Raw genomic sequence first — 24,879 nt, 5'->3', positions numbered from 1 at the left:
ATGACTCACTAATTCTATAAAAATCTTATATACCTCTCATCTTCTCTTACGGTCTCGGTCCTAATGAATATCATGCAACTAACTCACTTTTGTCCTTGGGATCAAAGTCTGATCGAACGACCATCCATATTGGCTAAGAAATCTTTACAATTATTTCAACTCTGTAATATATTTGCTTTATCAGAAGGTAAAGTGACGCCCTTGGCTGGCGGAGGTTATACCTTACGCAGCTTTTGTTGGTCTTTTCAAACACTGCAAGCAACGATTGTAACTGTTGCACCCGTGTGACAGGAGAGAGACTCATCATTTTAAATTCACACTTTCAGAAAATGATTAGGCTACTACTATTCCCTAATATTGATTTTACATGATAGTTACACAATGACAGGAAGGGTAACCATCCACCCTACCTACTCAATGACTCACTCACTGGCTGCCCTAAAAACTGACAAACCTTAACTCAAACTACTGCAAAAATATTACCAGTCGCGGTAGGAGATTGTTGCAAAAATCAATTTACGAATAATACCAAGTCCTGGTGTAGGGGTAGCTGAGGACCAGACAAGTAGCAGACTAAGCCTCAATGTGACATCTGGCATTTAATCCTTAAACTGCTTTGTCCATCTTATGCTGCGACAACTACGAATGTGATGAAGCCCTTGACCTTACTTGCACATTTAAGAATGCTATAAATCGCTGACCTTTCATTTGAACTGTGTAAGGTTTGATTACATAATCAAGGTCAGCATATGACAGCATCCTTTGCAATGCATCCATCCTGCAGAATGTGAAATTCAAATCATATCAGTAAAGTATTTGGCGCTGTTTTGGACTGCAAGAAAGAAATGTATGTATACCTATTATATATTACAAGTATAACTATTACATATTACAAGTATAACTATTATCTATTACAAGTATAACTATTATATATTACAAGTATAACTATAATATATTACAAGTATGACTATTATATATTACAAGTATAACTATAATATATTACAAGTATAACTATTATATATTACAAGTATAACTATTATATATTACAAGTATAACTATTATATATTACAAGTATAATGATTATATATTACAAGTATAACTATTATATATTACAAGTATAACTATTATATATTACAAGTATAACTATTATATATTACAAGTATAACTATTATATATTACAAGTATAACGATTATATATTACAAGTATAACTATTATATATTACAAGTATAACTATTATATATTACAAGTATGACTATTATATATTACAAGTATAACTATTATATATTACAAGTATAAATATTATATATTACAAGTATAACTAGTATATATTACAAGTATAACTCTCGGAATTAAAAGCAAACCTAGTAGAGGTAAGCTCACATACTATTTTACCAACTGGAGCATTCCTACTTCTGTCTATTAGCAACACTCTTAGGAGTAACTATACCTTCCTAGACCAGAGGCTATTTCTCTCATTACTCAATAGACTGGGCTGACCTTTCCGGCAGCTGTGGTATGTTTGCGTGGATACCGGATGCAGCTATTACAGATTATCAGCCAGCCTCTTTGTATTTGCAGGCATTTGCTCACTATCTACCCACTATCTACCCACTATTTACCCACTATCTACTCACTATTTACCCACTATCTACTCACTATCTACCCACTTTCTACCCACTATCTACTCACTATATACCCACTATCTATCCACTATCTACCCACTATCTACTCACTGTTGACCCCCTATCAACCCACCATCTACCCGCTATCTATCTGCTATCAACCGACTATCTACCCACTGTTTACCCACTATCTAGCCACTATCTATCCAATAGCATACTAACTGTACACTGTTGTGCATCAATATACTGTTAATTGTCTGCCCACTATTTGTTCAACAATTTGTCTTCTTGTGTTCAGATAGTTACCAACTATCTGACTCCTTGCTCATCACTAACCACCAACTAGGTGTCCATACATTGGAGAAGAGGACAGGAGTGCAATTCTTAGCACCAAAACTGCCTTTCTCACCAGCCTTCTGATCACTATTGTTCGGCATCTAGGCTAAACGTTAGTAGGCTTCATTCAACTACCAAACTAAATCAATTGATAAGATAGTCAAGTTAGTATACTTCAAATCAGTTTAGTATATTTCTTTGTGACTACTAAACTATTTACAGGTCAGAAGAATGACTGCAGCATAAGTGAAACTTGTTTGTGTTGTGACATCATACATAAACTACTTGCATTCAGTTTAAAACCAAAATCTCCTATTGGTCGAATTGAGCTAACACAAACTTTATTTGCGTTCTTGTTTTGCGATGTCTTGGTTGTCAAATCTCTAAAAATTTGAATGATCAGACACCAGACAGCTTGTATCAGCAGTTTAAGCTATTTCCTGAATATCATTTAGACAGCAACTACTCAAGTTATTAGGGTGTGCAGAACATGCTGCATTGTCTCATCTCAACTTCTCCGGTTATCAGCAAGCAAACTTGATTTGTGGCAACTGTTGACTTGACTTCAGAATATATGATATAGTGTGATATACACAATACAACCTCTTCAGTTAATCATTGTGTAATGTTCACCCATAGACCTATTAACTGTACTTAATAATAGTATAGTTAATATGTCTATGTGTTTACTATATTGCTTCAGCAGGAGTGAATGATGAGATATCTGACAAGTGTAACTTCATGTGCCAGTGAGGGTTAAACTCGCTTTGATATTCAGAGATACCCATGCTGAATCTTATAATGTGCATCCTTCTTTATGTTGTGCTTGTTAGATAAATCAGGCTGAGATGGCAGTGCCGATATGGTATAAGTGGGTGATTCTGGCGGCAACTAGTATCAGCACCTTTGCATCCTATGGCTACATCACCGGCAGCTCTTCTATCGGGACTGTCTACTACATTCAGATATACAGTGAGAGGATTATCAGTGGTATAGTTGGACCCATTCAGATGAGCATGCACAAGATAGCATGTACGTTTCCTCTCCAGATGATTCGTACTTGCAAGTTTTGGTTTATTCCAGCATAAATAGCTCTACCTAAGGAAACAGACAGAGTCATAGAATGCCACAGCCCAGTACCATAGAGTTATATAACACCATAGAGTTATATAGTACCATAGAGTTATATAACACCATAGAGTTATATAGAACATCATGTCTTGTCTCGTGGTGATTCTTTCAACATTGCATCGTGTAACCAAAAACCATAAGTTTGACCCCTCTTATGGTAACCTATTGTTTAACTAGTTCAACCACTGAGCATCGTACTGAAAAACTGTGAATTTAAATTTTCAAATTTGAGTATTGAAATTTCTTGGGTGTAGCATGGGTAGAGAGAATAAAAAGTTTTAGCTTTACAGGCTCCCTAAGAGTTAGTAGTTGACACCATGTATAACTTTAAACTGTTATGACATTAGAGATCTTATATTCTCTTGGTATATATAAGGTCTCCCCGCATTCTACATGAATAAGAAATTAGGGAACAGGTGGCTGCAAGTGATAGGGGGAGTTCTTCTATCAGGAGGGATAGCCCTTACTGCTGTCACTTCTTTCTCATGGCAAGCATTGCTACTATCAGGGATTGTCTCGGGTAAGTCAATGAAATAACTCCTGTAGAATGATACACGTTTTGTGCAGAATGTAAAAAGGCTGAAAAATACAGCCTATCTATGCGCTGTAGGTAGCGCAGCACCAGTTAACTATGGATTATGTATGTGCATGTATTACGGACCTGTATGTATGTACTGTAGGTTCTGGAAGCGGTATGCTTCATGTAGCGACCACCAACATCATTAAAGAATATTTCCCTGGGAAGCAGATTGGCCCCTTTGGTGCCGCTTGTTTGTCCTTGAACCTGGCTACCGTGGTTGTGCCCCAGCTGTGGAGATATTTAATGACTGCACTGAGTTGGCAACTCGCTCTCATTACTATAGGTAGGTCGTGAAAAAGCTTTCTTCCACCGAAATCTGTTTCATCAAAATTATGAAGAATTAGTCAAATATATTTAAATAAAAGACAGACCTGGTAAACTATTACAACATAAAGAAACACGGATCAATAATATTCTAGAGAACTAAACTGATCATAAATACTTTATTGAGTATCTTTGATTGGCACTCAGAAATAAACAAAGTCCAATTATTATATTCTTATCTGCTTATAGAAAATATCAAGATGACAACTCCTTAAATGTTTAAGATAGTCGTAATGGAACATTTCAGGTGCGATACTGTCAATCAACATAGTCTGTGGCCTGACATTCTTAAAGTCAGATCACTTGTCAATGGGTGTCACATCGAAACCTAGACAAAAACTCAATCTATTTCTAAAAAGAAAGTCGTCTGGCATTTATACAGCTGCAGACAGGTCGGAATGGGACCAGGATTTGAATAAAACCAACCTAGATATTCTTCTGTCTCAGAGTGAAGATGCTGAGGTAAGTGTGGTTTGTATCAGTTAAGCTTACCGCACGTCCAAATACATGTATACAATATTGCTGAACATTTTGTGCATAGAGACAGGCGCGAGTGTAATTATTGTACGTATGCCTGGTCAAAGCTGAAATAACTATATATTAAAATTACCTTAACTAGGGTAAACAATACACAAATCTACAGCTTGCATAAAGGTGTTTTAGTAAAGGTTTCAGTCACTGCAACCAGCCTTATTGTTACTAATCCCTTAGTTGTGGGTAGCTAAGAGCACTTTCACACCATCAATGATTCTGTGATCTTGGCTTAGCCCAGCTGCAACAGAACCGTGAGAGACAGAGGCGTGCCCAGTTGCAGTTTGTGGTCTTAGCCCAGTTGCAACGGAACCGTGAGGGACGGAAGCATGCCCAGTTGCAGTTTGTGGTTCTTTTTAATTTGTTGCATTTGGCATATATGAAGCATTTTGAACTCGAATGCTTTGTTGTCCTCACTGGTGGCATTTCTAGTAATTGAACTTTGACCTGCAGTTCACAGGTCAAGGTCTTAAAATCAATTGATCTAAGCTGCTCTAATAGATATATATCATCATGGCAATATACTACATAGGTAATTACAGGGGGCAGTAAAACAGTTGTATGTGTGAATGCTATAGTCACAGTTGCTGAACAACCTAAGCAGCAAATGTTTTGGTTTTGCATCAACTGCTTTGGTAAGCAGCAAATGCTGCCAACCAATATTGCAAATGCTGAAATGATACTCAGAGCAAATGCTGAAATGATACTGTGCAAATTCCAAGTCATATATCTTGGAATTTACACAGAGCTCACACGTATGATTGCTAAGAGATTTACAACCCATGGAAGGACTGGTGAGAATGTGGGAAAAAACTAGAATGTGACATTAAACTGGAGTTGGAATATGAGAAGGCAGGGAATAGCTGGGTGCCTTACGGCGTCCTTACGGCGTTCTTGCGGCGCCCTCACGGCGTTCTTGCGACGTCCTTGCGACGTCTTTATGGTGTACTATGGGCTTTATGGTGTACTATGGTCTGTGCCCATTCATGTTCTTTCTGTTAAAACAGTTTGAGAAACTTTCGGAAGAAGCTGAGAAGCGATCAGGTAATGGGCTGCCAACTTCTAATAAAGAGGAAGGTAGTGATGACGGCATGCTACAAACTCTGAAAATGCCCGAGGTATGCTGGGTTCAGACTAGCCTCTCTAAAACCTAAAAATCTGGGCCCCCTTCTTGTTGACGGGCTGAGTAAAATCTGAAATGTTGATATCTGATACTTCGTATCTACTTAGCCTCTGAATGCCTCAAGCTAGAGATGTAAGCCACGCACCTGTACATCTTTTTTAGCTTTGAATTTATATGTAGGTGTAAGATGTTTAGCACTTTATACCAAGTTGCATGCTAGCTGTCAATTGGCGAAGGTAACATGGGGTTTGTCAATAGCTGTCGTAAAAATCACTAGTTTGGCAGGTAATAAACAGCTTTGATACACTCCACCCTGGAGGTCATCAAGGTCATCAGGGTCATTGGCTGTTGTAGTCCATAGCACTGTTGATGGTCTCGGGTCTATATGCAGGAGGCATAATTTCTTGTTTCACGGTCATGGGAGACTACGCTGAGAGAAGTCTTGGATTGACTAATGACCAGGTATGGATGTGATGGTATTGATGTATGTGAATGTGTTGTAATACGATTTAGTTCGACGATGAAACACAAGCTAGTTGATTGTGACACACTATAGTATAATATACCATAGAAAAATATAATTTAATTTGCTAAATTACGATATAATATAGTACAATAAAATTTATTATTATAAATAACTATATAATATTATTTAATGCTGTTTAATATCATGTAATATAATACAGCATAACATATTTTATATTAACATAGTATGTTATAACATGGTAAAATACACTATATGACAAAATACCAAAATACATTGTGCTATAACAGGATATGATAAGATATATTATAGTAAGTATATTATGATATAATACCATATCATGTAACTGGTGTAATATAACTAAACACGTTAGACTGAGATATTACACACACACACACACATATATATATATATATATATATATATATATATATATATATATATATATATATATATATATATATATATATATATATATATATATATATATATATATATATATATATATATATATATATATATGTATATATATATTCCTCATTTACAGATAGCCAATGCTCTCTCCATCCAAGGAATTACACAGATTATTTCTGCTGTTGTCTATCTTCTACTGACTGCCTGTACAGAGTTCAGTGCTGTCTTACTACAAACTGTCAGCATTTTTGTTCTCGCTATTTCCATCTTTACCTTGACCTTCATCAAGTCTGAAGGTGAGCTACTATCTAAAAGGTGAAGGTAATTTTGTCCTATGGACATCAGAAGCTTCCGGTAAACACTAAATGTCTCTTTAATAAGCAGTAATTATTACTAACTTAGAGAACTTCAGCTCTCTCAGCCAAGATTCTTGCTGAATGGACCTGACGCTATTATGAGAAAGTACTGTTGACATCTCATAAGACTACCAACTACTTACAATCCTGTCTTCTTGTGATATCACTATTTACGAGTTCAAAACCCATCCAATGTAATTTTTTCCAACCTCCAACTGTTGCCTCTGACAGATGGATAAACGCCGCTCTTGCTATAATAAAAATTACTTCGGTACTTTTAAATTACGCTATTTCTAGCTGTTTCTGATTGTATTCTGGCAAAGCTGTACTTTCAGTATGAAGGATTGGGTGGGCTTATAGTGACGAAAGCCAAGAGCTTGATATTTGTCGTATTTCTTACAGTCCAGTTCTGTGTACTAGTTGGGGCAATTGGATTCTTCAAAGCCATTACCACAGGAAATGCTGTCCCTCTGACCTTAGAGTTATCCAGTCCTCAAAGAATGATGAGATTGTATGTAGTCAAGTGTCTTATAGATGGTTTGGGAGTCGCTGGAATGCCTTTCTTCGCAGGTGACCACAAAGTATTTACTAGTTATTCTATGAAATTGTGAGTAAAATAGAATCCGGCCACACCCAATGACGTGTGTCAAGATAGTCACTCTGTCCAAGTTTTGTCAAATGCCACATTAATCAAATGGCATAATTATGAAAATGATAGCAGCAAGTTGTCATCTTAAGAAAACCTTGTAAACGTTAATGGACTTATCTTCTTTTAACTTACAGAGTAAGCAACTCCTGAATAATCAGCTTCTGGACAGCTAATTATACAACTACTGTACATACCATGTATATATTACACTGTACACACAACAGACATAATTATATATTACAATGTACTTACAACAGACATGTATATTACAGTGTACATACAATATACATGTGCGTTACGGTGTACATACAACAGACATATATATCACAGTGTACATACAATTGACATATATATTACAGTGTACCTACAACAGACATATATATGTTACAGTGTACATACAACAGACATGTGTATTACAGTGTACATACAACAGACATGTGTATTACAGGGTACATACAACAGACAGATATTACAGTGTACCTACAATAGACATGTGTGTTACGGTGTACATACAACAGACATATATATCACAGTGTACATACAATAGACATATATATTACAGAGTACCTACAACAGACATATACATGTTACAGTCTACATACAATAGACATATATATTACAGTGTACATCCAGGAGACAGTCAATGACAAAGCAGCTCTCTACCTAGCATCAGCATCACTTTTCACCTCTGCCGGCATTTTCACACCTTTTTTAAAAAGATTTCTTCAGAAGCCAAGACAAAAGTTGAAAAGTGAAGTTACCCAAGACTCTATTGAATTCATCAGCTATGTTACCTGATAGCTGACTGCTCAGCTCTTAACTTCTTACAGTTCCTCAGAGCTCTAATAATTCTATTACCTTTTGCTTTGTTATTGACTAGATGCTGTTGGATTGCTTTTTGTTTAATCTATCCCCTATGCCTACCCCATGGACAGTCATATATCCCCTATGCCTACCCCATGGACAGTCATCTATCCCATATGCCTACCCCATGGACAGTCATATATCCCATATGCCTACCCCATGGACAGTCATATATGCCCTATGCCTACCCCATGGACAGTCATATATGCCCTATGCTTACCCCATGGACAGTCATCTATGCACTATGCCTACCCCATGGACAGTAATATATTCCCTATGCCTACTCCATGGACAGTCATCTATGCACTATGCCTACCCCATGGACAGTCATATATGCCCTATGCCTACTCCATGGACAGTCATATATCCCCTATGCCTACTCCATGGACAGTCATATATGCCCTATGCCTACCCCATGGGCAGTCATATATGCCCTATGCTTACCCCATGGACAGTCATCTATGCACTATGCCTACTCCATGGACAGTCATCTATGCACTATGCCTACCCCATGGACAGTCATATATTCCCTATGCCTACTCCATGGACAGTCATATATGCTCTATGCTTACCCCATGGACAGTCATCTATGCACTATGCCTACCACATCACTGTCCATGATGGACAGTCATCTATGCACTATGCCTACCCCATCACTGTCCATGATGGACAGTCATTTATGCACTATGCCTACCCCATCACTGTCCATGATGGACAGTCATCTATGCACTATGCCTACCCCATCACTGTCCATGATGGACAGTCATCTATGCACTATGCCTACCCCATCACTGTCCATGATGGACAGTCATCTATGCACTATGCCTACCCCATGGGCAGTCATCTATGCACTATGCCTACCCCATGGACAGTCATATATGCTCTATGCCCACCCCATAGACAGTCGTCTATGCACTATGCCTACCACATCACTGTCCATGATGGACAGTCATCTATGCACTATGCCTACCCCATCACTGTCCATGATGGACAGTCATCTATGCACTATGCCTACCCCATCACTGTCCATGATGGACAGTCATCTATGCACTATGCCTACCCCATCACTGTCCATGATGGACAGTCATCTATGCACTATGCCTACCCCATCACTGTCCATGATGGACAGTCATCTATGCACTATGCCTACCCCATGGGCAGTCATCTATGCACTATGCCTACCCCATGGACAGTCATATATGCTCTATGCCCACCCCATAGACAGTCGTCTATGCACTATGCCTACCTCATGGACAGTCATATATGCCCTATGTCTATCCCATGGAAAGACATCAATGATAAAGTCATTTCTGACCTATGTCTATCTCATGGAAAGACACAAATATCCTATAACTCCCATTAAGAGTCATCAATGACCTATACGTAGCCATATAGACATAATTGCCCTACATTTACCCCTAGTGTGTTATCTATGCCATATACATAACCCTTGGAAAGTCATTTCTGAGACAAAGTTATTCAAGCACAGACAATATAGGAATTATGCCCCATCTACACAATTTTTCCAATTAATGGCAAAATAATTTTACTCACTGAATTTGAGCTTTTGAAGGATAGCGTACAAATAATTATACAATAAAACAGTTAGTCCGCTTCAATACGTACAGAGTATTGGACAATGCATAAGTTCATTTGATACTCTGACTCTTGCAGCAGGTGCTTCTTTTAATAATTATACAATAGAACAGTTAGTCTGCTGCAATATGTACAGAGTATGGGACAATGCATAAGTTCATTTGATACTCTGACGCTTGCAGCAGGTGCTTCTTTTAATAATTATACAATAGAACAGTTAGTCTGCTGCAATATGTACAGAGTATGGGACAATGCATAAGTTCATTTGATACTCTGACGCTTGCAGCAGGTGCTTCTTTTAATAATTATACAACAGAACAGTTAGCCTGCTGCAATATGTACAGAGTATGGGACAATGCATAAGTTCATTTGATACTCTGACGCTTGCAGCAGGTGCTCTATTTAATAATTATACAATAGAACAGTTAGTGCGCTGCAATATGTACAGAGTATGGGACAATGCATAAGTTCATTTGATACTCTGACGCTTGCAGCAGGTGCTTCTTTTAATAATTATACAATAGAACAGTTAGCCTGCTGCAATATGTACAGAGTATGGGACAATGCATAAGTTCATTTGATACTCTGACTCTTGCAGCAGGTGCTCCATTTAATAATTATACAATAGAACAGTTAGCCTGCTGCAATATGTACAGAGTATGGGACAATGCATAAGTTCATTCGATGCTCTGACGCTTGCAGCAGGTGCTCTATTTAATAATTATACAATAGAACAGTTAGTGCGCTGCAATATGTACAGAGTATGGGACAATGCATAAGTTCATTTGATACTCTGACTCTTGCAGCAGGTGCTCTATTTAATAATTATACAATAGAACAGTTAGTCTGCTGCAATATGTACAGAGTATGGGACAACGCATAAGTTCATTCGATGCTCTGACTCTTGCAGCAGGTGCTTCTTTTAATAATTATACAATAGAACAGTTAGTGCGCTGCAATATGTACAGAGTATGGGACAATGCATAAGTTCATTTGATACTCTGACTCTTGCAGCAGGTGCTCCATTTAATAATTATACAATAAAACAGTTAGCCTGCTGCAATATGTACAGAGTATGGGACAACGCATAAGTTCATTTGATACTCTGACTCTTGCAGCAGGTGCTCCATTTAATAAAATAGTTGATAGTGCTGCCTTCAACCTGTTAAATAGTTTCCATTCTTTAGTCTGGGTAAACATCATTAAAAGATTTCTTTGTAATAGCGTGCTTCAAGAAGGGTGTTTCTGAAACTAAAACAATGTTTCGACTTCTTGTGAATGTAACATGTGGCTTGTAGTGCTGTGGGGGACAACAGCTCCTGCACCTAATAGTATTGTTAAAGTTTATTTGCTTTTGTGATGTAATCATTGCGCAATCCTATATACTCCCATAATTACTGTTCAGTTTCCTTTTATCCGCATACTGGTATCTGTGTACCCACTTTCTGTGTTGCCTCCCTCATTCTGCAAACTAGAGAACAGCCATGTTATCTGCTTATTTAGAAAAGATAGCAGAGCTTAAACAAACTATTTATTTTTGAAGCTGTTTACACAACTGAAACTTGACTCACTCATTAGAGTAAGGACCTACCAGGTTTATTGCCTTTTTAAGCTGAAAGTGGCTCAATCTGTTAAAGGAGTAGAGCTGGATGGTCAAGGATGAAAGTCTTGCATGATAGGACAAAGTAGCTGAAAACACGCAAAAGCAGTGAGCCTACCCGATAGGCTTTAGAGATAGCCTCAGGACCTTAACTGTAGTGCTACGGCAAGGAGATTCCCTTTTTACCTTGATAGCTCAGAGGTCACTCTTACAAATTGCTTAGTGTTTCTTAAATAAGTTCAAACCCTTTCTAAGCTGAAAAAAAGGAAGAAACCCCTGCATGGTCATCATAATAAGTGTTTCTAATTGTAAAAGCACAACTCCACATTAAGAAATGCCAAAGGGCTCGGAGAGCACTCAAAAGTGGAAACAGTGATTAAAGCTTCAAACTGGTAGACACTCTTTAAGGTTTTCTTTCAGTGTGCAATGAGCTTTGTTTGCAATATTGAGACTACGTTGAGATGTAATATTATTGTGCTGGTAAAGGAGTAAGTCTGTGACTTATAAATAGTCTTAGTTTCAACTCTAGATCTAGTATTGAGCAGATAACTCCAGCACACATACAGTTATCTTCAGTCAAAATAAATTGATGGCATGCAAGCCAAAGGAATAGTGTTTCACCAACCTTTTTGTAAAATATTCTTTCAAGTAATACTGCAGCTAAACATGGTGCATAGCAAGTTGGTTATTATGGCCAGATACCAGCACATATAAACTAGTATCATCCGAATCATAACATCATGTTTTTTGTCTGTCAAATTACTTACAATAGTCAAGCCATTAAGTTGTCCTCAGGATTGTTCCTCATGGTGAGCCTATGCTTGAGTCAATATTGAACAGGCTCAGTACAGTTGCTTTTAAAACAGGCTACCAAATGCTACCTAGTCCCCATTATTATTATTATTACTATTATTAAATTCATATCTTCTCATCTTATCAATTAAGGCTAACGGCTTGAGCCTGTCATAGGCCTTGGAAAAGTCAACTCCAGCCAATTAAATAAACTTGGTTTTAGGCTGTACAAGTCAGGTGTTTAAGGTACTTAGAAATAGACTAATATTTAAAGATCTGGAGTGTTGGTCTCTTTAGGGCGGGAGCCTCTTGTGCCTGATCAGAGACTATGTGGGGTTACCATAAAAAAGCTTCCAATTTTCAATTTTGACTCACACAAAAAACTGATACATAAAAAATGCCTTTGGATGAGAGAGCAATTCTTTAAGTTTTTACTAGGCATAGATTTCAAGGTCTGACAGTTTCTAATGAGCTGCAACATCTCAGAGAACTACACGAGGTTGGTAGGGAAAGAGTGACGTGAGGGTGTGATATTATTTTAGCGAGCGGACAGCGTTGCTAAGATCTCCTACTTCTTGAGAGCTGAGTAAATATCACCTTCTTATCTCGGCAACAAACTAGAACCAGGTAATAAACACGGGGTATGATAGGGTTGCTCTGTAGCGAGTCCATTTCACAATCATTCTTGTAAACAGTGAGACGGCGAGAGGCGCTGACTCTTCCGTTGTCTCTCAACATGATTCCAATTAATACTATTAGAGAGCATCAAGAGGGCAACAATTTTTATGGCGCATCAGCTCCTAAAATCAACCTAGGTTCTTCTTTGGCGCGAGGAACTGAGGGCGTACCCCGAGCACCAACGACCGCTAAAACTTCCCCCAGAAGGTCAGTGAGTACGACTATCAAAAAAATAATCACCGCACGACGTGTGTCAGATGTATTCATCAGCGGACTGCCACGGCTGTCAGATAGTAGGCTGACAGAGAATAAGGATCAGCCAGACAATTCGAAGCCTACCAGGAGACACACACAGCTGGGAAGAGATGATTTGCGAATGCGAAGGCTTCGACTGAGAGATATCGGAGTGAACAGCAGGACAGCTGAAAGGTTTCGAAATAATGAGGTATGTAATGCCATATCTTTTTAGTAACTAGTAAAATTGATTATAAACCAACAACATGAAATTTAATGTTCAACGTGAAGTTGTCTTATCTCTAGTCATTATTACAAAGTATCTGGAAGACCTGACTAACTTGGGCTTACTTTCATTCTGCTAATAAAACTATGAAAGGGTATCATGTTCATAGAAACAATACAAGTCAGTGGATGTTTTGTATGCAAGTGCATTACTACAACTGATACTCAAGCAGATCATAAGATTTGGAAATTTTGCTTTTTCATTTGTGCATAGTAACAGATAATGGTTGTTTATTAAAGCTTCAGCAGAACTCAATGAATAATTGATATCATCAAAAAATTGAAGTATATACAAAAACACAAATAATTTCATATATAGTTACACTAAATGAATTCGTGGCATTGCATGGATAATAAAAACAGCTTATAAACAATGGCAAGTAATGCAGTTGCCATTTGCTAAGTTGACTAATTATCCAATGGCAAAATTAACAAATTTGAGGAACTTAAGCTAGTAACTAATTAACAATGCTAGTAACTTAAGCTTGTTTATATGGCTAAACTTTACATAACGAGTGCTGTGAGCCATGAAGCCGAATCGTGTGATTTTATGCGCCATGCAATGTCGTTATGCATATTTTAGCCGATATAGTAAGTATGTGTGCAATTAGTCCATTGTATAACAAGTAGGTCAATGGCTTAATGGATAAACTCGCCTGTCTTCATAACTGGAGGTAATGAGTTCAAATTTAGCGGAAGGCAGATTTTTCATTCCTAAAACTTCATCCCTATAACTGGACATGAACGACGGACCAGCAGACAAACATGGAGATATATATACATAGACGAGGCAATGATGCTGTACATTGGCTTTTTTTCTCTCTGCCAGACATAGATAATGCTTCTAGATTAAGCTACAATCATTTTCTCATGTTTTCAGTCATCTAGAAGATTCTACAAGATTGCCACCGCTATCAGAATCGTAATCAGACTCAACAAGTCATTGAAGAATTACCTGACGGAGGAGGCAAATCCCAACTGGTCACTTCTGGAAATGAAGTTGAACATTGAAAGCTATTTTGAGCGACTGTTGAGCTTCCGACCAAAAGAACGATGGGTGAGTGGGTTGATTGGTCGACATTGAGCTTATGGTGGATAGTAGCTAGTCCTATCCTGCCTGCTGATCCATTTAACATTTGAATTTCAAGGTACTTATTGATCATAAAGTCTATGATATTAGACATTGTGATTGCAGTTTCTGCTTTCTCAATTTTTAGATTGACATTTTGCGCTTGGTAATATTTTAAGTGGTTTTAAAACTTCAGACATTTCATATCATGTTAATAAGAAGCCATGCATTGTGACGGTTAGACAGGGACCATCACTGCCAATTCATATAGTTATTTACCGCTGCCAACTGGCCTATAGGTGAGAGCAATACTTTGGGCAAACAAATATATGATCTTGTTACATCTTATCTTAATATCTTAAGATATCTTAATTGATAACTTAGCATCAAAGTTGCTCAATGCTAGCTTCCATGTCTATAGCAAGTACAAGGCAAGTTAAACGTTGTTGAAAAAACAATTCATCGTACACCAACTTTTATTTATTTATAAAATGATTTTCTTAGAAATAGAGCACAGAAAATGTTTAATAAAATCAAATAGATACAAATAGCAACAATAAAAGACCTGAATGTCAATGTCCATGCATATAGCAGCTTTCTGGTGCTGTCAGGGTCAACCGGACAGACCTCTAAGGTGACCAAGTACAATGACAGTTATGGTAACCAACTAGAATAATGCCAAAGAGCTACACTTCGAACATAACAGCTTCTATTCGGACAATCATAGCCAATAATGCATGTGTCAATATCAACATGCACAATTAACCACCAATTAATGTAACAATATATCATATATAAATTGATCATTCTATAAATAAAAGCTACAAATTTAAAAAAAATGAATAAGTAAAGTCTGTTTTGTATTTCTTCAAGTGAATGTTGTGATACCATCATACTGAACAGGAGAACTTCAGTTAAAGACAAACGTTTTGCTAGTCATAAAAGTTATACGTCAGCTGTGGGGTCGTCGTGTGAAAACCAACTGGATTTCGCAGCACAAGAAATACATGTTTAGGATCATGGATATCCTCGGATTTCTTTTCACACTCTGAGCAGAGATCGTAGTCTGCACAGATTCTGAAAACAAACATTTATACAGCTCAGCAAACACCAGCCTCGATGAATTACACGTGAATGTCTCATTGATGTTTTAGCAGTTTTAAAGAGTGGTCTTGGAGACTGCCAAAACATCAACGGTATTTCATTTCTTGATGTATTTGCCAATACATTATGGTATCTATGGCATCTCGGTATCTATGGCATCTCGGTATCTATGGCATCTCGGTATCTATGGCATCTCGGTATCTATGGCATCTCGGTATCTATGGCATCATAGTGTCTATAGGCATCATAGTGTCTATAGGCATCATAGTGTCTATAGACATAATGGTGTCTATAGGCATCATAGTGTCTGTAGGCATCATAGTGTCTATAGGCATCATAGTGTCTATAGGCATCATGGTGTCTATAGGCATCATAGTGTCTATAGGCATCATAGTGTCTATAGGCATCATGGTGTCTATAGGCATCATGGTGTCTGTAGGCATCATAGTGTCTATAGGCATCATAGTGTCTATAGGCATCATAGTGTCTATAGGCATCATAGTGTCTATAGGCATCATAGTGTCTATAGGCATCATGGTCTCTATGGCATCATGGTGTCTATAGGCATCATGGTATCTATGGCATCATGGTGTATATAGGCATCATAGTGTCTATAGGCATCATGGTATCTATGGCATCATGGTGTCTATAGGCATCATGGTCTCTATGGCATCATGGTGTCTATAGGCCTACTCAAATGAGACATTCATAAACTTCATTTCAGGCAGCAATCTCACTGGTACCAGTCTTCTATATCAATTGAGCTGCTGCCATCTCCCAGCGCCATTTACATAAAACTTGCATGAGTGTGCCACACCATAACCCAAATTCTTAAGGTTAAACCATTTCAGGTTGGACACGAGTTACTGAGCCTTAAGCTTAAGTCCAACAGCGTCGACCATGCAAACTTTGGCTCAGTTGTGCACAACTGATCCTTGGGTTTGATCGGATCGCATATTTTTAGCGAACCAACTTTTTCTGCTATTTTTTCACTACTTGTTTGTTTAATTCGCTTTTTTGCTAAAACTAGAAATACTCAAAAATATAAAAAGAAATAACAGCAACAATATTGTTGAGAAGCCGACACTTTGATGAATTTGATGAAAAGATTTATTATTAGTGAACACAATTTTCACTTTTCAGTATTGGCTAAACATGTTCTTTGGTTCGTGTTTGTACAACAACTCAACATAAAGCGTTGTTGCATGACTTACAACCTGTAATGTTAGAAAGTACTGGTGTCTAGCCCCATGAGAGTGGGTGTCTAGCCCCATGAGGGTGGGTGTTTAGCCTCAGTGGACGGGTGTCTAGCCCCAGTGGACGGGTGTCTAGCCCCATGAGGGTGGGTGTCTAGACCCAGTGGGTGGGTGACTAGCCCCAGTGGGTGGGTGTCTAGCCCCAGTGGATGGGTGTCTAGCCCCAGTGAATGGGTGTCTAACATGAGAAAATAATTGGCCTCTGCGAGAAATAGGAGAAATGCTCAACTTCTTATCTTGATGAAGCCCAGTTTTGGTTACTTAAGATAAGAGACCTCGGACTTCATTTAAAAAGTGCAACAAGTCTTTGCTGTTTGATTAGCTCAACTATCTACACAGTGTGATATCATTCGTGTTTAATAACTCTATGGTTACTATGTCCATATACTCACATTATCAACATGCATATAGGTGCTAACTATATACACACCTACATTTTGTACCCGCATGCACTTGTAAGTATGCATGCAAGTGTTAGTTATACACTTACCCACACTTATACCGTGTTCCGACTATAGGAGACGTATGGCAGTTATCACAACGGTAAGTAATTGTTCTGCTGTCGCTGACCTTCAACTTGTGCGAGTTTGAGCTCATGTCCTGGCTCATTCCCATGACCACCGAGTCCTGGTGAGATGAAGATTGGTAAAGACTCTGAAGATTCACTCTCGTGAACCCAAACCTACTTTAATGTGTCTTACAGCTAGCAGCATTGAGCCATAGAGCTGGTATTGAAGCTTAGAGGGGAGATAACTTTTGAAATAACTGATAGAATTACAGGGGTGTTAACACAAGCAAACAATCTTAGTTAGAATGTTTTGGCGACAACTGGTGAAAGGCCTAGAGCCAGGTGAACCCTATATAACATGCTTGTAGAGAGAACCAATGTTAGTCTAGTTACTCTAGTAGACAGAAGTACAAGGTAACAACAAGAGGTAAAGAGAGAGCAGGTAATAATATCGTAGTGTGTGTACCTCATGCAAGATGGTTTTAAAAGGTGGAGGCGCGGTTCGAGGCTTCTTCATTTGAATGAAAAGGTGGTCCTCATCGTGCACCATACCTCGAGGTTTTGCTTCACACGCTTCGCACAGGTCGTAGTCTTCGCATATGCTGTCATAAGAATAAAGAGAAACATTATCAAGTCTCTTTCCGGCAGCGACAAAAACCTGTGAACTCAGTACAGCTGCCCCGACGCTAAGGTTGCTGAGAAACAGCTTCCATTCGTACCTATTTATAACTAGAGGCTACCACAGCTTGGTGATGACAAGGTGGGCTCAGATATTCCTTGTAAGAAATGGACACACCTCCGATTTGCCACAGCATTTTAGATGAAACTAAGGCTAAGGATGAGTAGGACTATGCAGGTCACACAACTCAAGGTCACTTTTGTGTAGGATCCCTGACAAGCAACTCTAGTATTTTGTGGCAACTTGGATCTCTTGCCATCTCCCTGCCTTACCTCTGTCCACTGCGAGTGGCGACTACTCAACCCTGTCAGCACCTCGCAAGCCTTCGCATGAGATATAACCCATGTTCCACGAGGCTGTACATCCGAACAAATCAAACAATTTTGTTACTCACAAATATTTATTGAATATTCTATGGTTGCAAAAGATGGAAATGGCACTTCGTTTGCGAATGATGCGCAAGAAAATGCCGCACAAGCTATTCTATTTGAAAGCTTTTAACACTTCTGTCATTTCTACTTTGAAAGCAAGACAGGAGTGTGCACTACGACTTCTGACATAGAATTCCATTTTTTTAACAAAGCGTCTGAGCCCACAACATCCGAATGTACATTAAAAAACTTATCGCATGGTAACTCAATGTGCACACAATTCCAAATTCACACAATGGAAACATAGATGATATATATTTATATATCACTATATATCGTGAAATAATATATCACTATGTACATGTATATTAATGATATATATCACTATATATAGATGATATGTATATATATATAGATTATGCATATACATATATATATATTAATGAACGCCGGGCATTGCCCTAGTAATTAAAAGGTTTTTGTGCAGAATACCTATTTTTATTCAACAGGTAAAATATTTACCATCGGACAAGGCCATTATTGGTGTGATTGTGACGCGCGAGACATTTGAATGCTTCCTCGCCCACTTTACAGCCCAGATGTAAACTTTTTCTGTCATTTATGCTGTTTTAGGCACCAACTATCACTGAAGGAGATCATCCTTGTCGCGCAATGCATTAAAGAATTATTAAATATTAAAGCTGGTGTGACGCGCGGGACCATAATTTGACATAAAAAACTAATTTGTGATCAATTGCAAAAATCTTCTTAAGTTTTTGACTCATGACATTATTGTTCGGCAAGCTCATATCTACTTCTATTAGAAATATGTACCGTTTTGTTTTCAGGCCCAAGTTTAATGATTCTGTGAGGTTTGAAAGAAGGCACCACCTGTAACGCGCGGGACTGTGACGCGTGAGACAAAAATAAAATTATGAGAAATCCAGAATTTTTCTACGTTTTGGCAGTTGTTAGACACCAAATTGTCATGATTTCGAGTTACAACATCTACCCATATACATGTAGTAAACCAACTAATAATTTAAACTTAGTAAACATTATACTTATTTCATTTAAACACGAAAAATTAAACACATACGACTAAAAGATTGTCAAACTTTTATGCAGTAAATCATTTTTTCTTAAAATCATTATATTCTGCCATTATTATTTCCTCATTTTCTAGTAAAAAAGTATCTCTGTGACCTAATAGTTCCCACTGGTGTAATAACTGGAGATACTTTATAAGGAAAGCTCCTCTGGGTGGTTCTATGTCGTTGGGGGTTGGCCACATGAAATTTTTGTATGCACGGTGCATGTACTTTATAGTGTAGCTACTTACATTCGCTTCCGCTGTGAGAATTTCTCCAATGTTGACTTCAAAAACAGGCCAATGCGACCAGCAATTGTGGTGAAAACTGAAAACTGTGTTAGTGAAATATCTCTTGTGGTTACCTCTTGACTAGGTTTGCTGAGCTGTGTGTGTTGAATTGGCTGCCAGGGGGAAGGACACCATTCCAACAGAAAAACATCACTATCTTTTTAATTGCTATGTGATGGCACAATCGAATGCCATGGATTAAAAACACCATGGACCAGGGTTCTTTGCAGATCTGTGCTGTTTCAGTAATCTTATCTTTCGAGATGGAGAATATCTTTATTGATTCCGCTGATTTGGAAGTTATTATTATTGCAGCTTCCGCCAATGACTTTGCCGAGTGTACGACATACTTTTTCCGGTACCCTGCCATTAGAACCTGTTTCCCTCAATACCATCTATTGAACCTTCGCCATGCGATGTAATTTTTGTAATCACACGTTAAAAACACACATTTGGTTCAAAGACTACCTCGTGATTTGACGGCACAACGCCAGGTGTGTGTATCAGTAGGGTAATCTTGACAAACTCCATGCTCTGGAGTTATAAATCATCACAAATTGATTGCAATTTTTCATTTCTTTCAAGGAAACTGGATTTTTTGACTTGGAATATCCAGCGTTGCTTTCACATGCAGACTATCAAAATGAAATCTCAAACAAATCGTCATATTATATTATTGAAAATGTCCCGCGCATCACAAATGCTCGACGTGCCTATAAAATGGAAACTTGCCATATTTTCAGCAAACTGAGAAGGTTGACTGAGACAGCAGCCCAAAATCGCAATACATGTATAGATAAAATCTTTTTACCTCAGATAGCTTAGGAAGAACAGACTGCAACTGAATGCACTAAAATTGCGACGCGCGGGACAAACAATTTTTTGCTCGTCTGAATGGCAAGGAAAAATAGTATTTGTTAGGAAAAAACACCTGGACTAAAAAATCTACTCTTGTATTGATTATAAAAGAAAAGCAAAATTTATTTCAGAATGAATAGAAGATTTGAGAGATGACCTATTGTCTCGCGTGTCACACACCATACTAGAAAAATCTACTTGCATACTTCATAAGAGAAAATTTTGTTATAAAATTTTTTATGTCTCTGTATGCCTGAATATGTTTACTCACTAATTGACAGAAAATTATGATCACAAAAGGTAGAAAAAAATGCCTATGTGAGTGACACTACGCTTGGCCTTGCCCCATTCTAACTTTTAAAATTTGTATCATGAGAAGTGTTTTTGTGCAGTTCGAATCAATTAAGAGAAAAAATAAACTCCTTTGTCTGACTGGATGGAGAGAGAATGCAAGGGCACTTCCTACTTCAGACAATATGACTGCCCACGTGATGGAGAGAGAAGGCAACTCCTACTTCAGATAATATAACTGCCCATGTGAAAAGCATTTAGCTTTTACAGATTTACCAAAACTGAAAATATGAGTGTAACGGCACATTTGAAAATCACAAATTAAAAAACTATGTTATGGCAAAAAAAGCCTTTGAAAATATTTCAAAAAATAACAAAAGGTAATATTAATTGAAAATAAAAAGTGCACATATACCGTGTGCAATCCGAAAAGGATATACAGTACATGGTAAGAGAAATGGGAATGATAAGAACAGCTTATCCTTGTAGTTACGCGTGCTGTTAGTAGACTTGCGATTTGAATGTCGGGAGTTCAAATCCCTTACGGAAATGATTTTTCTTTGCTAAAAGTTATTGCTATAACTGGACAGATGAATGACAAACAAACATCAAGATTTATGTATATCATCAAGCATTGTTCAACTCGTGTCACTTGTCACACAGTTTGTGATGACACTACTTTTCAGAATTCACTGATGTCTTCTATATCCCAAACTGAACACACAGACTACACAGTACAGATCCCACAGTACAGATCACGCAGTACCAATCACACAGTACAGATCCCACAGTACAGATCACACAGTACAGATCCCACAGTACAGATCCCCCAGTACAGATCCCCCAGTACAGATCCCACAGTACAGATCCCACAGTACAGATCACACAGTACAGATCACACAGTACAGATCCCACAGTACAGATCACACAGTACAGATCCCACAGTACAGATCACACAGTACAGATCACACAGTACATATCACACAGTATAGATCACACAGTACATATCACACAGTACAGATCTCCCTGCACAGATCACACAGTACAGGTCACACAGTACAGATCACATCACACTGCTTCAGTTTTTCCGCTAGTCAACCTATGACTGAACCTATAGGTATTTGGTAGAGCTCTTTAGAGAAACAGAGCTAAGCACCCACCCACACTTGTACCGATGTCCTTTAATGTTATCTCTCCTGCACTCATCGCAAGTGATATGCTTGTGCACAACATCTGAACCACTAGGGGGAGGGCCGCTAGGACGCTCACTTGAACGCTCACGTCTGTCCAGCTGCAAGCGCTGTAGCATCTCTAGCATTTGTTCTACACCCTGTCGTCTTTCAGTTCGAGCGGGGCGAGGAGCTTCTTTCTTTGGTTCCCATTTTACCGGAGGCTCTACGTAAAAATATACAGTTAATTGATCTTTTATACGTAAGAAGAGTAACATGCAATAAATTAGCTCTCTAGTAGGAACAAGGTAGTTTTGAAGTAATCTTTGATCTTCAAGTGTTGTCTTCTTTCTCTTTGTGTTACAAACACCGAGTGAATAGCGAAAGGGCTAGTAAAATAATTGCTGCCCTTGAGCTGACTCGAAAAATTTTCCGTGATGTTCAAAACATTTTATGAGGTACAATGACACAATGACACCCAGTTTTACTCCATTCCTCAGAACAAACTACGGTTTTGATTTCTTTGCTCAGCACACAATGGTTCTTGTAGTTCTGGCAAACAAGACAACAATGAATAGGAGCTGTTGACTGTTGGGGTGCTGCTTTTTCTGTGAGACACTTTTTCATCCAAAGCTTGAAAGCAGCTAGACAGGTTCTCCGTCAGTAATAAATAATATAAAATCAAACAAAGCAAAAAGTTTTTATAAAAATATCAAAAACATTTCTACTTTTATCTAAAGATGGAAACTACCTGGCTTATGAACAATTTGGCTCATTGCGATGCAACAACCTTTACCTCAACAGTGACAGATCCTTCTGTTGCTGTCCTAAACACAGCCTTCAAACCACGAGTCAATATCATCAATCCATTGCAAGCGATTATGTTTACCAAAACTAGTAACTCTGCACTCCTTGAGGATAATATCGGTCTAAGCCTGTGTTGTTTGGGTGGTACTTAATTTAACAGTTGATTTAATTAAAATTCATTTTCAATACGTTACTGAATGACCTTGACTTACCTTTGCTGCTTGGGTCATAGGTGTGAACTAGTTTAACGAGGTCAGATGCTAACTTGTTGACTGGCAGCAGATCGAGGTCTTGTTTGCCAGGAACCGTCATAGTCCTGCATAGCGGACACTCAGCTCTCTCTGTTGATCCTTGAAAGCCTTTAAGGCATGGTAGACAGTAAGTGTGACCGCAAGTCAAGGCTCTCGGATCAGAAACTAATTGAAGACAAATTCCACATGTGATAGACTGCTTGACATCCTCCAACTGTATATGTTGACCGGAGTCGGCCATCTTGCTGCCTGCCAACACCAAAGGCTTAAGGCTGTCGCAAATTCAATTGAATGACTGACAGGTAGTTGCCAAGGTAACTGGAAAGGCTGTTGCCCGTTAAGTAGCTGAGCTCACCAACAAGAGCATAATTTTCTTGATTAATTGTAAATGATAGACTTGACAACAAGCAATACATACTGAGCTAAGTCATAAGTGCATGTGACTCTTACTGAAAACAATGATACAAACCCCAACAGGTTTTATATCATTCCTGAAAATAACTTGCCACGCTCCAGCAACTATTTGCTTATTTCACTCACAAATACCAGAGCTCGTTAGCGAACACTTGTTTGAAATGTCAGCAGCAACGTACACTAGGAAAAACTACGTATCGAGAGAGACTACTATCAAACTAATGACCATTAATTTGAAATTAAAAAATATCTGATCATAATTTATAGCAAAGGCCAAATAGATAGTATAAACTATCAGATTCCAAGTTGCACCAAGTTAGATATACTTAGTTAAAAAATCTTATTTCTTAACAGTTAACCTACTAACAAAAAAGAACGCACAATTGTTCTTATCTGTACCTCTGGTCCTTCGACAGTTTCGCTTTAAGCTAGTGACTGTCAAGCCAGCCTAGTTGAGCGTTACAGCTCATTCAACTAAACTATAGAAATGTTATCACAGCTTTGTTACGGGAAATACCGTATATTCACTATACTTCGTGCTATTCAATCAATGGCGTGAACATTGCGTAAGCAACCAATTTGATTGGTTATTCTTCTATCATTACTCGCAAGGAAGCCGAGTGCTACAGTAGCTGCGCCTGATTATGATTCTATCACACCCGCCAGTCGTGCAATTGGGAAAGAATAAAGTTTACCAACTAGCTAATGGCTTTTCCAATTGTCAGGCCAGATGGATGAATCCGGCTTACAAATTGTGCCCAACCATAGAGTTATCTCCCCCTAGAGTGATAACTACACGAGCGTTTCCGGTGCCATCGAGGAGCGTCTAGGCCACGCCCCTTTTTTGTGTTAGTCAGTCGTAGTGATTGACTAGATCAATAACATCAGCCATGAGAAGGGTTAAACAAGGATCATGAATTTCCAGTTAAGATTGTAATTAATGCTCATATTAAAGAAATGATGAGTATATTTTATTACTCTAATATATGCTTATTATTTAAAGCAATTCAATACCTACCAGGGATCGCTAAACATATTATGGGAATGTTTACTTTTTCATATCCATTTCCATCAATGATATGCGGCCCCCCACAGCCCCATACAGCAATAATATACAGCCA

At 38.2% G+C, this 24,879-nt stretch overlaps 2 protein-coding genes across 3 annotated transcripts; one reads left to right on the top strand and one right to left on the bottom strand.

Annotated features, from left to right (window-relative positions):
- The first annotated feature begins 2,807 nt into the window (after positions 1-2,807).
- On the top strand, positions 2,808-5,834 carry LOC137399697 (monocarboxylate transporter 9-like). The gene is made up of 6 exons (XM_068085897.1): positions 2,808-2,991; positions 3,467-3,610; positions 3,771-3,953; positions 4,242-4,456; positions 5,533-5,643; positions 5,829-5,834. The coding sequence occupies exons 1-6, from the start codon at positions 2,808-2,810 to the stop codon at positions 5,832-5,834; spliced, it is 843 nt and encodes a 280-aa protein (XP_067941998.1).
- A 9,293-nt stretch (positions 5,835-15,127) lies between these two features.
- On the bottom strand, positions 15,128-24,296 carry LOC137399826 (uncharacterized). 2 transcript variants are annotated; one of them, XM_068086060.1, is made up of 6 exons: positions 24,158-24,296; positions 23,306-23,593; positions 22,278-22,512; positions 18,004-18,139; positions 17,520-17,656; positions 15,128-15,746 (listed from the first exon to the last, which is right to left on the bottom strand). In XM_068086060.1, the coding sequence occupies exons 2-6, from the start codon at positions 23,583-23,585 to the stop codon at positions 15,602-15,604; spliced, it is 933 nt and encodes a 310-aa protein (XP_067942161.1). In that variant the 5' UTR covers positions 23,586-23,593; positions 24,158-24,296; the 3' UTR covers positions 15,128-15,601. The 2 variants fall into 2 exon arrangements, with proteins under 2 accessions (XP_067942161.1, XP_067942162.1); XM_068086061.1 differs by having other exon boundaries at positions 24,140-24,257.
- Between the last annotated feature and the right edge of the window lie 583 nt (positions 24,297-24,879).

This window comes from Watersipora subatra, chromosome 7 (genome assembly GCF_963576615.1).
Source record: "Watersipora subatra chromosome 7, tzWatSuba1.1, whole genome shotgun sequence".
In the NCBI taxonomy this organism is placed as follows: domain Eukaryota; kingdom Metazoa; phylum Bryozoa; class Gymnolaemata; order Cheilostomatida; family Watersiporidae; genus Watersipora; species Watersipora subatra.
The sequence above is the reverse complement of the archived record's forward strand: the minus strand, read 5'-3'. Positions and strand labels throughout refer to the sequence as shown.